The sequence below is a fragment of the Ochotona curzoniae genome, unplaced genomic scaffold (assembly GCF_017591425.1).
Source record: "Ochotona curzoniae isolate NIBS_2020 unplaced genomic scaffold, NIBS_Ocur_1.0 contig_291, whole genome shotgun sequence".
Lineage (NCBI taxonomy): Eukaryota > Metazoa > Chordata > Mammalia > Lagomorpha > Ochotonidae > Ochotona > Ochotona curzoniae.
Window position 1 is genome coordinate 13,372,906 of NW_024465649.1, and position 19,931 is coordinate 13,392,836.

Consider the following 19,931-nt stretch of genomic DNA (forward strand, 5'->3'; position numbering starts at 1 on the left):
CTGATGGCTCCTATTTTAATTAACATATCCTGACAGCTTTTAGATACAGACTTAGAACTCTCACATGGGGAGCAAATATTTTTACCTGGAAATGAAAGGAAGAATTCAACCCGACAGGTGCTACCTGAAACTCCTCACGCAGGCCAAGCGAGCGGTGTTTCAGTGGCTGTGAGAGGGGCTAGCCTCCTGTGCCCACCCCAGGGACAGGAGGGAGTGAGACTGTGTGAGACTGCCAGCGGCTGCGACAGGTGCTGCGGGGACACACACTCAGCCTGTCTTCTTGGGCTGTCTCGCAGAGGGATTTGGAGTAAGTGCTTCAGCAGTCCTCCTCTGTTGCTCTCAAGTTAAGCTGTTTCCATCATAGGGCAGACCCAAAGGGCTGAGGACCTGAAGGCAACCACAGGCACCCTGCCCACACCGAAGGAGGTGCCCCCGCGAGCCCGTGCAGTGAGGTCACTTTGGCTGGGGCTGGGCTCAGATGGGACTCACTATAACTGCGACAGTCTAGCGTCCATTTCTCGGAGGGGAAGGAAATGTGCTTCCTTTCTCAGGTCTGAAGGCTCTTCTTTCAGACACCTGCAGGCCATGCAGGAATTCACGATCTAAGGATAAAATTGAGAACAAAGCAAAGATGGCCTTGAAAGTCAGGACTGGGTGGGTGTTCTGGTGCAATGGGTTCTCCAGCGGAAGGGAGATGTTACTGTCTCTTAAATAAACAATAAAAAAATTAAAGTCAATATACTTTTGGAAAAAAAAAGGATTTATTTCCTTTATTTGAAAGGTAGAATTATGAGAGTGAGAGATTCCATCTGCTGATTCACTCCCTAAATGGCTGCAATGGCTGGGGCTGGGGCATGCCAAAGCCAGGAGCCAGGAGCTGCTTTCCCATCTCTCACGTGGATGCAGGGCCTCAAGCACTTTGATTGTCTTCTGCTGCTTTCCCAGGTGTGTTTGCCAGGGGCTGGACCAGAGGTGGAAGAACTGAGTCTCAAATCAGTACCCACAAAGGAAACCGGTGCTGTAGCTTGGTGGGTTAACATGTTACACCACAGTGCCAGCCGCAAGATACTTTTATGTCAAGTACTGGCTAAGGCAAAACATATATAAATATATAAATATATAAATATATAAATATATATATATATATATAAATATAAATATATATATATATATATTCTTATAAATTAAAAAAGAGATGGTGGGGCCACCAGCCAGGGAATGAGGGGACACCTGGAAGTGACACGCACAGGCTGACTGCAAAGATATGGAAACTCTAGACCTCCAGAACATGGAGCTGAATTCTGCCCAATCCTGGATGAACAGGGAGGTAAACTCTTCCCAAGAACACCCCAACTCAACACACACACAAAGGGCAGCAATGCCTTGACTTTGGCCTGTGAGACCTGGACCAGTAGAGCCCAACAAGACTTGTAAGCTACACAACTTTCAGTGTGTGTGTTAGGATACAGCATCAGTGTGACCCAGAGCTCAGAACACCAAGACAGACATTAGTATCTGAAACCAGTACCATGTCTTCCCACAGAGTTTCTGTCAGCATTGCAGCAAGCATGTTGGGGCTGCCATCTGCTCCTTTTAGGGCATGGACACTTGGAGAAGACGTGTTACTTGTTCAGGTAACTAAGCTAAATGAGAACCTGAACCAGAATTTGAACACAGGTCTCTGGTTCCTGCGCCAGCAAGAGTTGTCTCTACTACAGATACCTCTCGGTGGCATGAGGGTCCTACCCCCTTACGTTAAATAAAAATGAAAGGAATGAACAAAAGGGCTGAGCATTTGGCTCGGTGGTTCAGGCAGCACTTGGGGTGCCACTGTCTCATGTGGTTGTGCTGGTTCAAGTCCCAGCTCTGCTCCCAATCCAGCATGCTGCTCATTTGTGTGGGAGGTAACGGGATGGCTGAGGTGCCCGGACCCCTGCCACCCATGTGGGAGACTTGGACCAAGTTCTGGCTTTGACCTGGGCCAGACCTGCTTGTTGGAACATGTGGGGAGTGAATCAGCAGATGGAAGATCTCTCTCCTCTTTGTCTTTCAGGTAAAGTGGAAATCTCTCACACACACAGAGATGGGCCGCTTTCATACCAACTTGTTAGGGAAAAACAATGAAACAAAAAACTATCAAGTCTTCTGGTAGACAGGAAAGAAAAAGGTTTGGTATATGGCAAAAGGAGCAATCTCCAAGTGGCTGCTCAGGGACACTGCCTCTCCTCTCAAGGTTTTTGGTCCCCATCCTGTGGTGACACTGTCCCTGCAAGCCAGGTTCTTTGGTTGGAGCTTTCAGTCCACTTGAGACCTATCTCTGGTCAGGTGGTCCAACTGATTTCCACTCTGAAACTTCAGTCTGTATTTTCCCCCTTTTAATGACTAACCAAAACACTTTCTCCCCAGGGCGGGTCTTTCTCTCAAATGTGAGCTGCTGCCCAGCTTGCCTTTGGTGATTATTTTGCCAAGCCTGAGGCTTCGGCCAGCTGCTAAGTCAGTGGTTTGCACTGACCACCGTGTCCTCTACATCCTGGTCCCCACACATTCTAAGAGATGCCATGTGCTCCAATGCAACTTGCACAGAAACCATCGCTGCCTGCCACTCAGCTGGACAACCAGCACTAACAGCTTCTCTGCCTGTGATTTACATACACAGCCGACTATCCCGGCGACAGGAAAGTTTATGGTCTGCCTTTCAGGAACTCAAAGGTTGAGCACTGATTATTGGCTGCTGAAAACAGTATTGCACTGACAAAGTGCTTTGCTGATTACCTGTAGGCTACATTTACACGGACAACACTTTTTTATAATACGTTCAACATGATTTTAAAAACCAAAAAACAAATATTTCTCCAAGATGTCTGGCTGAAACTCCACACGGGATTAAACTTCTCAGCCACATGGAATCAGACTCCACGTCTCCTACAGGCCAGAAATCCGGCTCAGTGTTCTCTGTTCTTACCAAGAACTAAAGGGCTGTTTATTTGCAGCAGTCTCCAGATAGATTTAATATAGGACCTTTCCAGAGATTTTGTAACTATCCAAACTCTCAAAATGTGGCCAGGTTTGGCTGTGGTTCCTGATGGCAGAGCCTTTGCCCCAAGCCCCTGCTTCCTGTAGGGGTTGCCACACCAACCTGATCCCCTCAGAGCAATTTACTCAGGGGAATGAGTCTGGCTGATTATCAAGCAACTTGTTTATGTTCAAACAGCAATCACTGTGACATGGGCAATCAGAACTCTAAACTGTAGCAGAAATGCGAATCTTAGGAAAGTTACCCTGAATGTGCTGAGTTAAGGAGACAAAGCCTTAGTACTCTGGAGGAGAATGTGAGGATGCAGACAGGCATCCTGGGCCAGCTGGTGGAGGGAGCTCAGAGGACTCTCAGAACATTCCAGCAACAGCAGACGCTGTCTGTGGAGGCCTCGCTGTATGCTTGCAGCCAGCAAGGTGAGCACTGTGCTTTTACGGAGGGAGAAGCCAGTGAGGAGTGTTTGCATACTATCAGCCAGGGTCCCAGAGCGGTTTAAAACGGCACAGTGAGGACCAGACCCCACATCTGATGGGTCTACACCATCCTGCTGTATGTATGTTGCTTTCTGAAATTGCTAAAGTTGCATTAGACAAGGCTATTCATTGTAGGATTTAATTTCCTACTTTTCTCCCCTAAGGTGGATTCTATGGAGAAGATAGAGCTTTTATTTCTGTGATTGAATCATTTACAAGGTATTTTGCAAATTCAAAAGAACTTGAGTGTGACTATTGGCTGACTTTCATTTGACCAAGAAATAATCATTCCTGCTTCCTCCAGAGATGGTGGGGAGAGGTGTCACGGCATTCACAGCAGAAACATATTAGTACCTAATGAAAGTGACTGCCCAAGTAATTAAGTATTCCATTTGGGCTGAAGGAGAGACTACAAGCTGGTGAGGTCCAAACACGATGGCTTGCTCCTTCAAAGGTTCTCATGTTGGAAGATTGGTTCCAGTGTCACAATATTGAAAGATGGTAAGGGCCTAAGGGGGCTCCTGCCCACATGCCATATCAGAGTGCCAGGGATCAAGTCCTACCTGCACTTCAGATCCAGCTCCCTGCCAACAAGCACCCTGGGAATGCAGCAGCAGATGGTCCAAGTACTTGGGTCCCTGCCATCCATGCAGGAAAACCTGAGCTTCTGGCTCCTGGCTTCAGTCTGGTCTAGGCCCAACTGTTGCAGACAAGCTGGCAGAATGAACCAGCTGATGGGAAGATTTCTCTCTCATTCACTCTGCTTTTCAAAAATAAACACAAATAAACTTTTAAAAAAAAAAGCAGTGGAGCATGCTGGGAGGTGAGTGGGTCAGAATTGCCCTTGCCAAGGGCTAGCTCCCATGTACAGGGTGGTGACCAGAGCGAGCCTGGCTCCTCTCCCACCGCATGAGATCCTTTGTCTCCCCCTTTCTCAAATATGCTTTCACCACATGATCCTACAGCTCCTGACAGACACTGGTCTCCCTGGGAACTTCCTCAGATGCCAATGTCAGTGCCATGCCCCATGGCCTCCAAAACCATGGGCCACCAGGGAAACACCAGCACAAAACGCTACAGATGGATGCCTTAGTTGCCAGGAGGCACAGGCCGAGCCTGACCCCAGTCCTGGTCCAAGACCCCTCTGATCAGACCTCAGTGACTGCCCCACACACTGCAATCATGCTTTTCAGATCCTTCCTACACACTCAACAGTGACTATAGAAATCTGGGTGTGAATCCATGTGGGCAAGCAGAGCAAAACAAGAATCCACAAGGCCACTTTGCTTTTTAAAACAATAAACTACCAACAGATGGATGTTTCTTAGGCTGGTTTCTTTCTGCCTTGGCTGCTTCACTCTGAAGCTGATAGTTGTGAGAAGCTGCCAGTGTTTCCAAAGCCAAGGGTGAGTCAGGCCAAGGGAGATGTGTTAATGTTCTCTTTCAATAGCATGGCAACAGAGAGTCTTTGTAAGAGTAGGCGTGTGGGAGTGTATCCTTAGAAACGCCTCCAGGGAACACAGCACCCTTGCTCATTCATTCAGCAGCACTAGGCCAAGACTGTGCTGGTGCTACCAAGACTGGATGCAGAAGATGCAAAGCTTTGCCCTTGTGGTGGGAGACAGAAAAAAAAAAATCTCTACAAAGTAGTCATGGGCTCTATTCTGTGGCAAAGAGGGACCATTTCCTAAAAGCAAAGACAGCTGAGCAGGTCTTGGAGGATAAAGGAGAATGGAGCTCCTCTGCTACTATTTGCATGACTTCACAACACCAATTCCAATCTTGCTTTTCCCCTACTAACCTACTAAAGGGGACTTCACAGCGCCATCCGTGACCTCCCCATTGCTTGTCATCTGGTAGACTCTTCTTGGATATCAGCCAACCTGACCCTTGTACCAAGGTCAAATGATGGCCTTAAACACCTCCAGTTACCCTCTCTTCAGGGAGTTTTTCTCCCCATCACTGAGCCTTCCCCTTTTTCTACCTGAAAACTGTGAAAAGCTTAAGTTTCCCAAGGCTTACACCCAACTGTCCTTCCCACAGTCCCAGGTACTATCCACCATGCCTGCAGCTTTAAATACAACCCATATATTCATGACTTCCACATGTGTGTCCCCAAGCTGAGCTCACCTCTGAGCCCATCTTATAAATCCAACAGGTTTCTTAGCATCTCATTTGGACACCTCAGGCATCTCTACATTAAAATTCCAAAGTGGAACTCATTTCATATTTTCACACAACTGACAGTCACTGGAGTCATTCTTACCCCTATACCCAGGTGCCAACTCCAACAGGCACCCCAGCCCAGAGTACATCCTGCACCTGCACCCTCTGCTCTCTAGCCCTCTCCCTCTCTGCCCCCCACCCCGCCCCTACCGGTACTTTGTCCACACAGCACCTACAGGTATTGCTGAAACTTTCAATCCCCTATTAGCACATCCATGGTAGCCATGGGTTCTGTTCACAAATCTTCCAGCTCCACCTTGTTCTTTCAGCACATGGTAGACTTTTGAAATTTGGTATGGCATGTTACACTCTGTGAACAACAAAATGGGAGTAACCGTGATCCACATCACTTTCCTCTTCCTCTGCCATGAGAGTCACACCATCCCAGAGTGGCTGCTCCATTCACCTGGGTTCCAGTCTTGCGTGACTATGCAGCCGGAGTGAGGAAGGCGTCCACAATGCTGTGTCTTGCCTGCCCCCACTGCGCTAAGCAGGAAACACAAGTGTCTAAGCATGCGGGCAAATCCCAGTGTCAACAACTCTTGTGTGGCCACTGGCTTTGTCCAGGACCTATTCTCTCTGCTTACCACATTCTTCCTCAATGGCCTGGAGCAATTCTCAGAGCAAGCCAAATCCCTCCCACCCTTCTGGGTCCTGTGCTTTGCCTGGTTTGCTCCTTCCCCACCTTCAGGTATCAGCTTAAAAGTGCCTTCCGGGAGATGCATCCTTTCCCAGTGAACGCAAAGGCGCTTTGCCAGGGATCTCCATGGCCTGATGTCTCTTCATGGTGCTTCACAGTCCACAGGAACTTGAGCTTCTCTGCCTGTCTCTCCTAAGACTGTAAAAACAATGAGGGAGGGCCCGGCGCGGTGGCGCAAGTGGTTAAAAGGTCCTCGCCTTGCACGCCTGGGATCCCATATGGGCGCCGGTTCTAATCCCGGCAGCCCCGCTTCCCTTCCAGCTCCCTGCCCGTGGCCCGGGAAGGCAGTCGAGGACGGCCCAAAGCTTTGGGACCCTGCACCCGCGTGGGAGACCCGGAAGAGGCTCCTGGCTTCGGATCGGCATAGCATCGACCGTTGCGCTCACTTGGGGAGTGAATCATCGGACGGAAGATCTTCCTCTCTCTCTCTCCTCTCTGTATATCCGCCTTTCCAATGAAAAAATAATAAAAATAAATCTTTAAAAAAAAAAACAATGAGGGAACAGTCCATCACCACCTGGGCCTCCGGTACAGCCCCTAGTTTGCGGCAAGTATACAATACATATTTATAGGACTGAACATATGAAGGACACTCCAAAAAACAGGGCATGACACTGGACATCACAGCACACATCCACCTAAGAGAAGCCACATCTGCTGGCTCCTAATCAAGTGCTGTTTCCAATATGCCAGACGGCCTCCCCAGAAACAAATGAATGACTGTGTCAAGGTAATTAGAAGGTAACTCCAGAGAGCATTTGGTCTACAGAGCCTCCCCCCCCAGTGCTTCTCATTATTCTCCCTCGTCTGAAAAGCTCTGTGCAAAAAGGAAACACACACAGTCAAAACAAAGGGATGAGGAAGAGCAATTTTAATTTTCTATTAAACATTCTTCCAAAAGCATTATTTTACCCTGTATCTCAGTAAGTGTAAGAAATAACATTAGCATTAGAAAAACTACGGAAAGAGATAAATGTGGGTAATTATTGAAGCTTAACATGAAAAAAATTACAAAGGACTGAGGTTATAAATGATTGAGATATCATTTGAAAACTGTGCATCTCAAAGCGAACTTTATTCACTCTTTTTTTAAACAATAGCAGGTATGACTCTAATACACTGATTTTTCAAGAAGGAATCCATTTTTAAAATACTTTTAAAAACAGACCTGTGTTCAGCTGTTTACTTCTCCCTCAAACTCTGGTTCTGTTTCTTCTAGTTTGGTTCAGGAAGAAAATATGGTTCCTGCCAGCATGATGCAAAATTTAAGGCTTTGTTTTTTTAATTCCAGGACAGAATTTTAAGAACTATTAATAAGAAATTGATTGACGGCATTAAGTACAAAACACTAATTACCATCTATCTGTTCTTTCTGTATCATTTCTAGTTCTCAGAAAACCTTAAATCTTCAGAGGAATCTGCCTTAAATGTGATTTTTTTTAGCAAAATAAGAGCTTTAGTTTACATAGCTTTTAGATGATTTCACACTATTTGCTGAAGTGGAGCTTCCACCTAAGTTCTGACGCTGACGTACGTCGATATATCCATCCTGTGTGGACTTGCAGAAGTGGCCGGGGGCAGTCCTTCACAGCTTGGCCCGGCCTGGCTGAAGCTGAAGGTTTTGCAACTTCATAGCCAGACCCATGTTGCCAGTGATTTTCAGTTTGCCTTGGAAGAAGGCCTGAAGAGAAAAAGAAGTTCATTAGTTGCTGTTTCTGTTTTCAGAGTGCTGGTATTTTTAGAGTGTCCAACCCTGAGATCGCTGATTTATCCAGGCCCCTTAGCTTTCTGCCAAACATGAAGCCAGGCTTTGCGGCTGAGATGGAGAATCAGGTTCCTCACAAGCAAAGTGGACAAGGACCATGCTTCCCATGGGGTGCAGGAAGCAGGGGCTGCTCACAGGCAGGCACTCAGAGACCAACTGTGCTGTTACCCATCTTCCTTGAAGGTGATGCATTCCCCAACGGCAAAGTGGGCGCACGCTTCACTGGTTTTGTCTAAAAACATTACAAGTGAAGTGGAAATATGAACTGAATTTCAGGCAGGCTTCTGAGAGAAAAAGCAGACAAAACTCACTTGGAAACCCTTGGGACTCAACCCTTGGAAAGAACTGCCACCTTTTCTCTTTGGTCCACACGATACAGGCCTGACTCAACAGGCCACAGGCAGCTGACATGGAGGTGCTTGTGTTACTCTTCGGCTCACCGAGAAAAATCAAACCAAAGTGCAGAACCACAATTTATCCCATTTAACAATGGCCTGAGATGGGATCACATAGTGTTTGCAAAATACAGTATGCAACAAAATCCAGGGAAAATTTAAGAGAAATAGCATGAATTTGCTGCCATGATCTCAGTCTAAGTAAATTCTGAAAACCAGGAAGGGCTAGGTGAGTGAAGTCTCTGGAAGGACCAGCTTTTTAAGCACATGCATGAGGAAGTTGGGAGTGCCTCACCATCCATGGGCATGCACAGAACTGCTCTGTCCACACCTCCTGATGAGCATGCAAATTCCCTCTCTTTTCCTCTCTGGACATACAAAATACTTCCTTTCTATATGGCTCAAAGCCACCTATCTGATGACTTGGCCACATATCTCAGAACACAATACATTTAACATGTGTCACTTAAACATACGGATCAGTAGTAAAAGAAAAACTCATTTTCTTTCCCTTTTCCAGATTAAAAGACAATCTTATCTGTTATTTATTAAAAATAGAGAAGACAGAAATTTCTACCTTTTGAGAACTCAAACATACAGGTTGGGGCCAGTATAGTAATATATCAGGCTAACCCTCAGCCTTGTGGCATTGGTATCCCATTTGGGCACAGGCTCGTGTCTTGGCTGATTCATTTCCGATCCAGCTCTTTGTTTATAGCTTGGAAAGTCAATGAAAGATGGCTCAAGTCCTTGGGACCCTGTGTCCACATGGGACACATGGAAAAAGCTACAGGCTCCTAGCTTTCGGATCTGCTCAGCTCTGGCTATTGTGGCCATTTGGGGAGTAAACAAGTAGATGGAAGAAATTTCTTTATCTTTCATTTTCTCTGTAAAATTTGCCTTTCATGTGAGAGAGAGCCAAAATGGGTGCAGGACAGCCGAGCTAGGCTGCAGCACCAGCTGGCAGGTGCGGGGACTGGGTGCAAGTCATGTCAGGCTGGATGACATTACTCCTGGCAAGTGTAGGATCCAGCACTGGGAGTGTACCTGGTAGGGAAACTGTGGCACGCCCCTGTTGGGGCTGCAGCTCTTGCTCGTGAGCATGAGAGTCAGGGTTGAAGGTGGGCCAGGATGAACAGGGCGGCAGTACCTGCTAGTATACATGTAAGCCAAGTCTGGGGGGCACATGAAGCTGAGCTCAGCTGCAGCACCCATGGGTATGCATGAGAACCAGATGAGATGCAGAATGGATCAGGCAGTCCATCAATTCCTGTGAGATATGGGGGTGGAGGCAGGACTGACCAGGCAGCTGCATCCACCAGTATATGCATTGGATGATGAAGGTGAAGACCAAATGTAACCTTATACTGGCTGTTGCAGCTAACAGTCTAGTGTGAGGTCATCCCAGGTTAGGTTTCTTGTGGGACTCCTTAACTAGATCACAGGACTCAAACCCTGGCCATTGATAAAACCAAAAGATATGTGGTCTGACCTTGGAGCACATGCATCAGGACTGGACCTGGTTGATGCCTGTGCAGTGGACAGCACACCCAGATGCACACGGCGGACATGACAGCCAGCTTATGTAGGCCAGCAGAGGATACTGAGTGCCTTGTCAGAGCATGGGGAACAGTACAATATGGACAACTCTCCTGGCCAAGCTTTACAGCAAGTGTCTGGGTTTACGGATGCACACTGAGGTGGACCTGGGTCAGCCAATAGATCTTGAAAAGATTTTCTCAACTCTGGTGCAATGAAGCTGATGATAACCTGAGAATTATCAAAACCATTTAAGTAACACCTTTGGAACATCATTCCTCATGCCAGGTCTTTAAGGCATGATCAAATGATTGTCCTCCATCCCCAGGTGCTGATGTAGTTTGACACAAGGAGCAGTCCCCTTTCTTTCCCCTCAGTAGACCAATAGAACAAAAAGGAAAGAACTGAAACATCTGTCCCACTCACCTTCCTCCACATCTTGATCCTACCCACCCTAATTGGAGGCCCACACAGGTTGTGTACCTGTCCCAACTAAACAGTATTAAAAATAAAATAAGAATTAAATAAAATCTGCCTTTCAATAAATAAATAAATAATAATAATAATAATAATAACCAGATGCTCTCCTGTGAGCCTTTTGTGGCAGGGCACACTGCTCTGTCACCAAAGACTGAACTTAGAACTTCCCCTGCACTTGATGATTTTCAGCCAAATCCTCCACTGAACAACAGGGAGGGACATTAGCGCATGAATAGAAACATCTGCCATTTCTATCTTTAATTCTTTTAATTCTTTTGGCTACTAATAGGTGCTGAAGGAACCTGGGCAGATGTAGGAGGAAGGGGGTAATGTGGGTGCTAATGGTGTGGTCTCAGTTGGACCATCCCAGAGGCTGACCTCTCACTCAGGGTGGCATCAGCTACAGCAAGCTGAGCTGCCTAGAAAGGGCATGTCACGGAGGACCACAAGAGGTGGTCACGCTGCAGGGCCTGGGCCAGGGGCACAGATCATGAGGAAACAACGGGCACAAGCTCCACACCTGAGATTCCAGCCAAGGTCAAAGAAACAATGAAGTTACAAAGGAAAGCTCGGTGTATGAAGTCTGTTCAACTACAGAGTTTAAGGATCATGTGGGGCCCTAGCATGATGGCTCAGTGGCTAAATCCTTGCCTTGCACACACTGGGATCCCATTTGGGTGCCAGTTTGTGTCCTGACTGCTCCACTTCCCATTCAGCTCCCTGCTTGTGGTCTGGGAAAGCAGTTAAGGATGGCTCAACGTGGGAGACCTGGAAGAAGCTCCTGGCTTCAGATCAGCTCAACTCTGGTCATTATGGCCATCTGCTAAGTGAACCAGCGGAAAGATATTTCTGTCTGTCTCTCCTTCTCTCTGTACATCTGCCTTTCCAACAAAAATAATACTTCTTTAAAAAAAAAAACTTGACAACTTGGGCATCAGGGAAGTACACACAAAGGTATCAATTTTGCACAAATAAAATTTAGCCTAGCAAGTGCTTACTAAAAACCTAAAAGCATCTAACATTGTGCTGAGCCCCAGAGACACACCCTAACGGGCAAGTGGTTTCTGTATCACAGCAAGTGCTCAGCCTGTCGGCCAGGCGGCAGCTCAGAGAAGGCTGGCTACTGCCCCCAGTCACTTGAGAGGAAGTCCATGTCAATAACATCCTCACAGTTGGTCTGGGAAGGACAACTCAGGCACGAAGAACAGTGCAGAGGAAGACACAAACTGTGAAAGGTCATGGGGCTTTGGCTCAGACCACTCCTCCCCACCCAGCTCCTGCTAACTTCTGGTCAGCTGGGGACCCACTCACTGCTGCCACCCCTGCAAGCCTGTCTCTGACATCCTCAGGAGTTGTACCTGTTCCTCGCTTCCCTCCCCTAACCACAAGCCAGGGGCCACACATTGGATTCTTGGCTTCAAAGGGGGGTTCAAAAACATCATGGAGGGCCTGGTGGCATGGCCTAGCAGCTAAAGTCCTCGCCTTGAATGCACTTGGATCCCATATGGGCACCGGTTCTAATCCCAGCAGCCCCCTGCTTGTGGCCTGCGAAAGCAGTCAAGGACAGCCAAAAGCTTTGGGATCCTGCACCGCGTGGGAGACCCAGAACAGAACCTGGACTCATGGTTTCAGATTGGCACAGCACCAGCTGTTGCAGTCACTTGGGGAGTGAATCATCGGACGGAAGATATTTCTCTCTGTCTCTCCTCCTCTCTGTATTTATCTGACTTTGCAATAAAAATAAATAAATCTTCGGGCCCGGCGCGGTGGCGCAAGTGGTTGAGTCCTCGCCTTGCACGCCCGGGATCCCATATGGGCGCCGGTTCTAATCCCGGCAGCCCCGCTTCCCTTCCAGCTCCCTGCCTGTGGCCCGGGAAAGCAGTCGAGGACGGCCCAAAGCTTTGGGAACCTGCACCCGCGTGGGAGACCCGGAAGAGGCTCCTGGCTTCGGATCGGCATAGTATCGGCCCGTTGCGCTCACTTGGGGAGTGAATCATCGGATGGAAGATCTTCCTCTCTGTCTCTCCTCTCTGTATATCCGCCTTTCCAATGAAAAAATAATAAAAATAAATCTTTAAAAAAAAAATAAATAAATCTTTTAAAAAATCATGAAGGATATTCACGTTATCCTTTATTTCTATTTTCCCATGCACTTTTGAAGTGCCTCATATTCTTTTACAGTTCTGCCTCTGACCTAACCAGATATCCTGAGCATGGCAACTACTGCTCGCTCATCTGGGCTCTCATGACACACAGGACAGCCTGTCCTGCATATAGCCTGCTCCTCAGACATCTGTTATGAGTTAGGTGAACACTTGGGGAGTGGCATGGGCTGACCACTTCGCACATGTGGGTATGAGACAGGAGATGAAGGGAAGGGCTGTGAGCACCGTCACTTACCGACTGAGGGTTCATTTTACCAGTCATTAATGCCAGTAAGTCCGAGTCAGCCATGGTGATTGTGCAGTCAGCCTTCTTATCTGAAACAGAGTTGTAGAGAAGGAGAGCCGTCAGTTTCACACACACATTTCCCAGGGACTGCTAAAGATGTGCATCCAGTCCTGAAGCAGTGTGGAGAGCAGCAGAAACTCCTGGCCTCTGTGGCAGCCCAGTAACATGCAGCAAAAAGCACCAGCAGCCTCAGAACTAACATGAGCAAACTGATGAAATAAAGTATGGCATATTCACATAATGGGATACATGGTGGCCACTGTAAGACATGGTGTGGATCTAGACTTACCTGAAAAAACGTTCAAACTATTAAAACTATGGTGTTTGTGGCATTATTATACCAGCCAAAGTACCAAGTGCATTTTTGCTTAAAAACAGGATTTAATTATATAAGCACAGGTGTACGCAGTGAGTCTTCACTCTGTCGCTCCCCACTGCCTACACGTTGCCCCCTGCAGTCCTGCCTCCTTCTGCTCATTCCTTCACACAACCCCCCTCTCTCCACTGTGAGTAGTTCTGCCAGCCAACAGAACATGGCACAGGTGATGAGATGTCATTCCTGTCACTTCACTGCCTTGTACTAAACTCCTTCCAGCTCTCCTGTTTGGCTCTAAACTAGCTGCTACATTATGCGTGTTATATGGACATACCACAATCCCTCAGAAGTGAAGAGCAACTCTAGCTTGCAGCTGGCCAAATGCTGGAGTTATTGTTCCAGCCACAGGGAAACACATTCTGCCAGGCAACCTGAAACATAAGCCTGGCCACAGAGCCTCCCTAGTGCAGCCTGCAATGAGAGCCCAGCCCTGGCCAGTACCCTTGGGCATGGCTTTGTGTCATCCTAGGGACCAGAATGTGGCTAGATTAGCTAGGAACTCTGAGGCAATAAATGTGAACATCACTTTATACATATATATATATAAAGATTTTTTCACTAGATCTAATGATACGTGTTGCATCTGGGATTCTTTTTTCACAGTATATAAACTATTTATTAACAGAAAAGGCCTGCCGTCTCATTTCTTCCTGGACACACCCACAGTGCGGCCCCGGCGGCCAGTGGTCTTGGTGTGCTGGCCTCGGACACGGAGGCCCCAGAAGTGGCACAGCCCTCTATGTGCCCGATCTTCTTCAGCCGCTCCAGGTCCTTGCGGAGCTTGTTATCCATATTGTTGGCCAGAACCTGACTGTATTTGCCATCCTTCACATCCTGCTGTCTGTTCAGGAACCAGGCGGGGATCCTGTACTGTCTGGGATTCTGCATGATGCTGATCACCCGCTCCACCTCATCCTCAGTGATTTCTCCTGCCCTCTTGGTGAGGTCAATGTCTGCTTTTCTCAGCACGTGGGCATATCTTTGCCCCACACCCTTAATGGCCGTGATGACAAAGGCTATTTTGCGTTGCCCATTGATATTTGTGTTGAGGACTTGCAAGATGTGCTGAAATTTCTCAGGGATCACTAGAGACATGGAGGTAGTGAAGGCGGAGGCCTGTAGGCCTCCTGTGGAAGAGAGCATCTGGGATTTGACTGGATCCTACCTATAGTCTAAGTGGACTATTATTATTTTATAGTGACTGCTCAGCACATAAGACTCTTGGCTTAAAGACAAATTAAGCATCATCTTAAACCACTCAATTTGTGAAAAATCTGTTATGCAACAAGAGGAAATGACCCACTCATTAGATCAGGGTTAGCACACTTTCTCTAGAAAGGGTCAGATACTTAGTATTTTAGGTCCTGTGAGGCAGCAGATCTCTATCATGACTCAACCCTGCCTCTGTAGTGCAAAAAATACAGAGGGTGTGCCTGCTGTTGCAATAAAAGCATCTGCAAAACAGGTATCAGGTAAGGGGGAGAAGATATATGACAGTGAGCATTATACAGAAGCCCTCCAAATGGTCAAAAAACACCCAACATCGCTAGTCACTAGAAAATACACATTACAACCATGATGAGATACCACATAACTCTGAGGGTGATCAGCATTTATCACCAGTTAAGATCGCAGTGAGGACTGGGACCCCGTAGTAGACTACCTGGATTCAATATCGAGCTCCTACTTCAAGTTTCCTGCTAAGGCAGTCTCTAGGATACAGTAATGATGGTTCAAGTAACTGTCTTCCTGGCTAGCCACACGAGAAACCTGGATTGAACTCCTGCCTTCTGACTTTGTCCCAGTCATGCTTTAGCCCACTGTAGGCATTTGGAGAGTGAACCAGAAGATGGGAGCTCTCTTGATCGCTGTGTCTTCTTCATAAAAAAAAAAAAAAGAAGAAGAAAACAAAACAAAAAGTGGTGGCGGGTTGGGGGGAGATTGATGGGAAGAGCAGGTACAATGGTTCAATAGCTAAATCCTTACCTTGCAAGTGTTGGGATCCTATATGGGTTCCAGTTAGTGTCCTAACTCCTCCACTTCCTATCCAGCTCCCTGCTTATGGCCTTGGAAAGCAGCAGAGGATGGCTCATGCCCTTGGGACCCTGTACTCACATGGGAAACCCAGAAGAAGCTCCTGGCTTCAGATTGGCTCAGCTCTAGCTGTTGTGGCCATTCAGGGAGTGAATCAGTAGATGGAGAATCTTTCTGTCTTTCCTCTCTGTAAATCTGATTTGCCTTTCCAATAAAAACAAATAAAATATATTTTTTAAAAAAAGGTAGAGTAACTGAAACCCTCTTTAATACAGCATGGAAACTGACCTATCTGGCTAATCCTAAACCTTCTTACTTAGCATTTCTACCCCTGGCTATATGCCCTGTGCCAATGAGGACTCATGTCCGCAGATACGTGTGAGAACGCTCACAGGGGCAGGTGTTGTGGCACAGGAGGTGAAGCTGCCTCTTGGGAATACACATATCCTATAGGAGTATCCAGCATGAATCTCAGCTACTCCATGCTTCCCCTCCAGCTTCCTGCTAACAGACCGGGAAAGCCGCAGACAATGGTTCAGGAACTTGGGTTCCTTCCACCCATGTGGAAAATATGGATGGTGCTTCTGGCTTCCATATGGTCAAGGCCTCGCTGTTGGAGGCATTTGGGACATGCAGCAGTTCATGGAAGATCTCTGCCTAGCCCCATTACTCTGCCTTTCAAAAAAAGATCTTTTTTAAAAATTATGCAAGACACACAAAACGTAAATATAATGTAATCATCTCTATAATCACTATAAGGTTCTTGGAATGCATGCAATGAAATCTATCTAGGTAAATCTCACATTGTTACAAGTAAACCTCAGCACACTATGCACATGCCAAAAGCAATTCTCTTTAAGATACCAGTTCAAATTAGGACAGGTTATCAATGCTTTAATGCGGCTAAATTTCTAACAAATGGTCACTTGTTGGTTGATGTAAAAGGAGCTAGCAATTTTCAGTGGTGGCTTTTATCGGGTAAGTCCACATTTCAACACCCCTTCTGCTGCCAGCAAGTGTCAGTTTCAACAGAAAGCACCCTGTCCCAGCGTAAGATCCCTTCTGGAACAGAAAACGCTGCAAACTTCTATAGGGAACAAGGCTCTTCTGAAACCTTTCAACAGCTTTGCACACCAAGGCAGGTGGAAATGGAGAAGCTTACTAAATAATCACCTTAACAGCTGTCTGGACATTTCAGAAGTTAATATGAAGTAACTACTAGCCTTCAGACATTAAAAAGCAGGCACTACTGTATTTCCCCTAATTCCTTCTGTTTCCAAAAGCTAGAAACCACACAAAGCCTTGGCTTTTCTGCCCGTGCCACCTTGGAGACAGCTCACTGAATGCTAAGAATCATTTTTCTGCCTACTCATTTTGGGACTAGGAAGGACTGACTATGCATTATTCTAGAACTTTCTACAACAAAGCCAGCTGCCCACATCAGAGATCATCCTTTTCAGTGCTCAACCTCTTACTCACTGTGTCCTCCCTTCAGTGGTGCACACAGCAGTGCCCCTCACTTTGCCTCCTGACTCCAAGCTCTGCCAACCTCCTCTCTTCCACAACACCCCTGCACAGGTAGCAGGCAAAGCCCAGGCGGAGCCTCCCTGCGAAAGCTTCAGACCTCCCTCCCTGGAGCATCAGCAAGGAAGCTCTGCCGTCAATGACAGACCTGCTCCTCCTCCATGGCTTCCAGGCTCCACCCACCTCACCTCGGGCGCCGCTGGAACCTGCCCTCCAACAGCGCCTGCCCTTCTCACTGCCAACCTCACTTGGCTCACTTAAAGAAAGATCCTCTGGGGTCCGGCGCAGTGGCCTAGAAACTAAGGTCCTCTCCTTGAATGCGCCAGGATCCCATATGGGTACCAGTTCTAATCCCGGCTGCTCTACTTCCCATCCAGTTCCCTGCTTGTGGCCTGGGAAAGCAGTCAAGGATGGCTCAAAGCTTTAGGACCTTGTACTCACATGGGAGACCTGGAGGAAGTTCCTGGCTCCTGGCTTCGGATCGGCACAGCACTGGCCGTTGCGCTCACTTGGGGAGTGAATCATCTAACAGAGGATCTTCCTCTCTGTCTCTCCTCCTCTCTGTATATCTGACCTTGTAATAAAAATAAAATAAATCTTAAAAAAAAAGAAAGAAAGAAAGAAAGACAAGAAAGATCCTCTGAGCTGCTCTCTGTCCTATTCACTCCCTTCGCAATTTCTGAGGCCCAGTGCACCAGTGTCAGCTTTGTCCTCCAACACCGAGCTCTCACATTTCACTGATCTTAAAAACCTTCTTTCAAAGTTCCAATAATGACCTTTTTTTTTTTTTTTAAATACTTATTTTATTTTTATTGGAAAGTCAGATATACAGAGAGGAGGAGAGACAGAGAGGAAAATCTTCCGTCCAATGATTTACTCCCCAAGTGGCTGCCAATGGCTGGAGCTGTGCCAATCTGAAGCGGGGAGCCAGGAGCCTCTTCCAGTCTTCCACGCGCGTGCAGGGTCCCAAGGCTTTGGGCCGTCCTCGATTGCTTTCCCAGGCCACAAGCAGAGAGCTGGATGGGAAGCAGGGCTGCTGGGATTAGAACCGGTGCCCATATGGGATCCCAGCACATGTAAGGTGAGGACTTTAGCTGCTAGGCCACGGCACTGGGCGTCTGTTGTGACCTTTTAAGCACTCCATAAAGTTGGTTCTGAACCATCCTATTTCTAATCACATCACGGAAAGTACAAGGCAGCTTCCACTTGCTGAAGCTTATGGGGTGCCGTTCTTCCATTCTGCTGGTCGTTTTTCAAGCCTGTCACATGTCACATACTATAGGCACTGGTAACACAGCCAGTGTATCCACCAGGCAAAAAAGTTCTGCCCTCACCTCACAGAGCCAATATCTGCATATGTGAGATAATCAACAAGCACACACCTTAAATATCACAGAGCACATCACAGGGAAATAGTACTATGGAGAAAAATGGACTGAAAACAATCAAAGGGAATGGCATTTAAAAAACTTTTTTTTTTTTATTTGAAAGGCAGATTTTACAGAAAGAGGAGAGAGAAAAAGGTCTTAGTCTCCTAATTTATTCCCCAAATGGCCACAATGAAGAGCTAGAAGTCAGGAGCCCAGAGCTTTTTCAAGGTGTCCCACATGGGCACAGGGACACAATGACCGTGGCCATCTTCCACTGCTTTCCCAGACACACCAGTAGGCAGCTGAATCAGAGGTAGAACAGCCAGGGTCTGAACCTGTGCCCACATGGGATGCTGGCATGGCACACAAAGGCTTAACCTATTGCCAATTTAAGTCTTAGGCCTGATCAGTGGCTAAAATCCTCACCTTGCACGTCTGGGATCCCATATGGGCACCGGTTTGTGTTCTGGCTGCTCCACTGCCCATACAGCTACCTGATTGTGGCCTGGGAAAGCAGTGGAGGATGGTCCAGGCACTTGTTTCCCTGCACCCGGTGTGGGAGAACCAGAGGTTCCAGGTTCCTGGCTTCAGATCAGCTTAGCTCTGGCAACTGTGGCCAGAGTGAACCACTGGATGGAAGATCTTTCTGTCTCTCCTTCTCTCTGTATATCTGCCTTTCCAATAAAATACATACATCTTTAAACAAAACAAAACAAAACAAAATAAAATTAAAAAAAAAAAAAAGCCATCAGTGCAACCTGTGTGTGAAGAACCTGAAGGGGACAAGAACAGTAGGAGGCAGATTAGGCAGAAAACCAATGACGGTATGGAGCCAGTGGTAGGAGAGGACGGCTTTGCTGATGGATTAGATGGCGTGTGAGAAAGCAGGCCAGAGGTGCTCTATGTCTCTAAGCTGGCCCTTGCAGGGAAAGCAGAGCAGGCGGATGGAGTCTCTCAGGAGGACAGTCTCAGGGACCTGCCAGCACCCCAGCACTGACCTGAGTTGGGATGCACGGATCCTCTGCCATTCTTCACATCTACCACCCAGGTGGCTTCTTTACCCCCGGGGCCATCCTTCACCTTGAAGGCGAAAATACCACCGATTTTCTTCACAAACTGTTCTCCTTCCTGGAAAGAAAAGTAACAGTGGGAGTTACATTAAGTCCATTTCTCCAGCTTTCTGGTAAGCAAAGTAAACTTTCTTTTTTTTTTTTTTAAAGATTTATTTTTATTATTTTTTTATTGGAAAGGCAGATATACAGAGAGGAGAGACAGAGAGGAAGATCTTCCGTCCGATGATTCACTCCCCAAGTGAGCGCAACGGCCGATGCTATGCCGGTCCAAAGCCAGGAGCCTCTTCCGGGTCTCCCGCGTGGGTGCAGGGTCCCAAAGCTTTGGGCCGTCCTCGACTGCTTTCCCGGGCCACAAGGCAGGGAGCTGGAAGGGAAGCGGGGCTGCCGGGATAGAACCGGTGCCCATATGGGATCCCGGGCGTGCAAGGCAAGGACCTTAACCACTTGCGCCACCGCGCCAGGCCTGCAAAGTAAACTTTCAACAGACCCAT

At 47.4% G+C, this 19,931-nt stretch overlaps 1 protein-coding gene and 1 pseudogene across 2 annotated transcripts in view; both read right to left on the reverse strand.

Annotated features, from left to right (window-relative positions):
• Positions 1 to 7,289: 7,289 nt before the first annotated feature.
• The window catches only part of SCP2 (sterol carrier protein 2), a 77,710-nt gene continuing 65,068 nt past the window's right edge, over positions 7,290 to 19,931 (reverse strand). For both annotated transcript variants that reach the window (XM_040978534.1, XM_040978533.1), the window contains exons 14-16: positions 19,366 to 19,495; positions 13,013 to 13,092; positions 7,290 to 8,114 (exon numbers count right to left, since the gene is read on the reverse strand). In XM_040978534.1, the coding sequence (XP_040834468.1) occupies positions 8,019 to 8,114; positions 13,013 to 13,092; positions 19,366 to 19,495 (306 nt within the window). In that variant the 3' untranslated portion in view covers positions 7,290 to 8,018. The remainder of the gene's footprint in view (positions 8,115 to 13,012; positions 13,093 to 19,365; positions 19,496 to 19,931) is intronic.
• Positions 14,032 to 14,534, reverse strand: LOC121155273 (annotated as a pseudogene).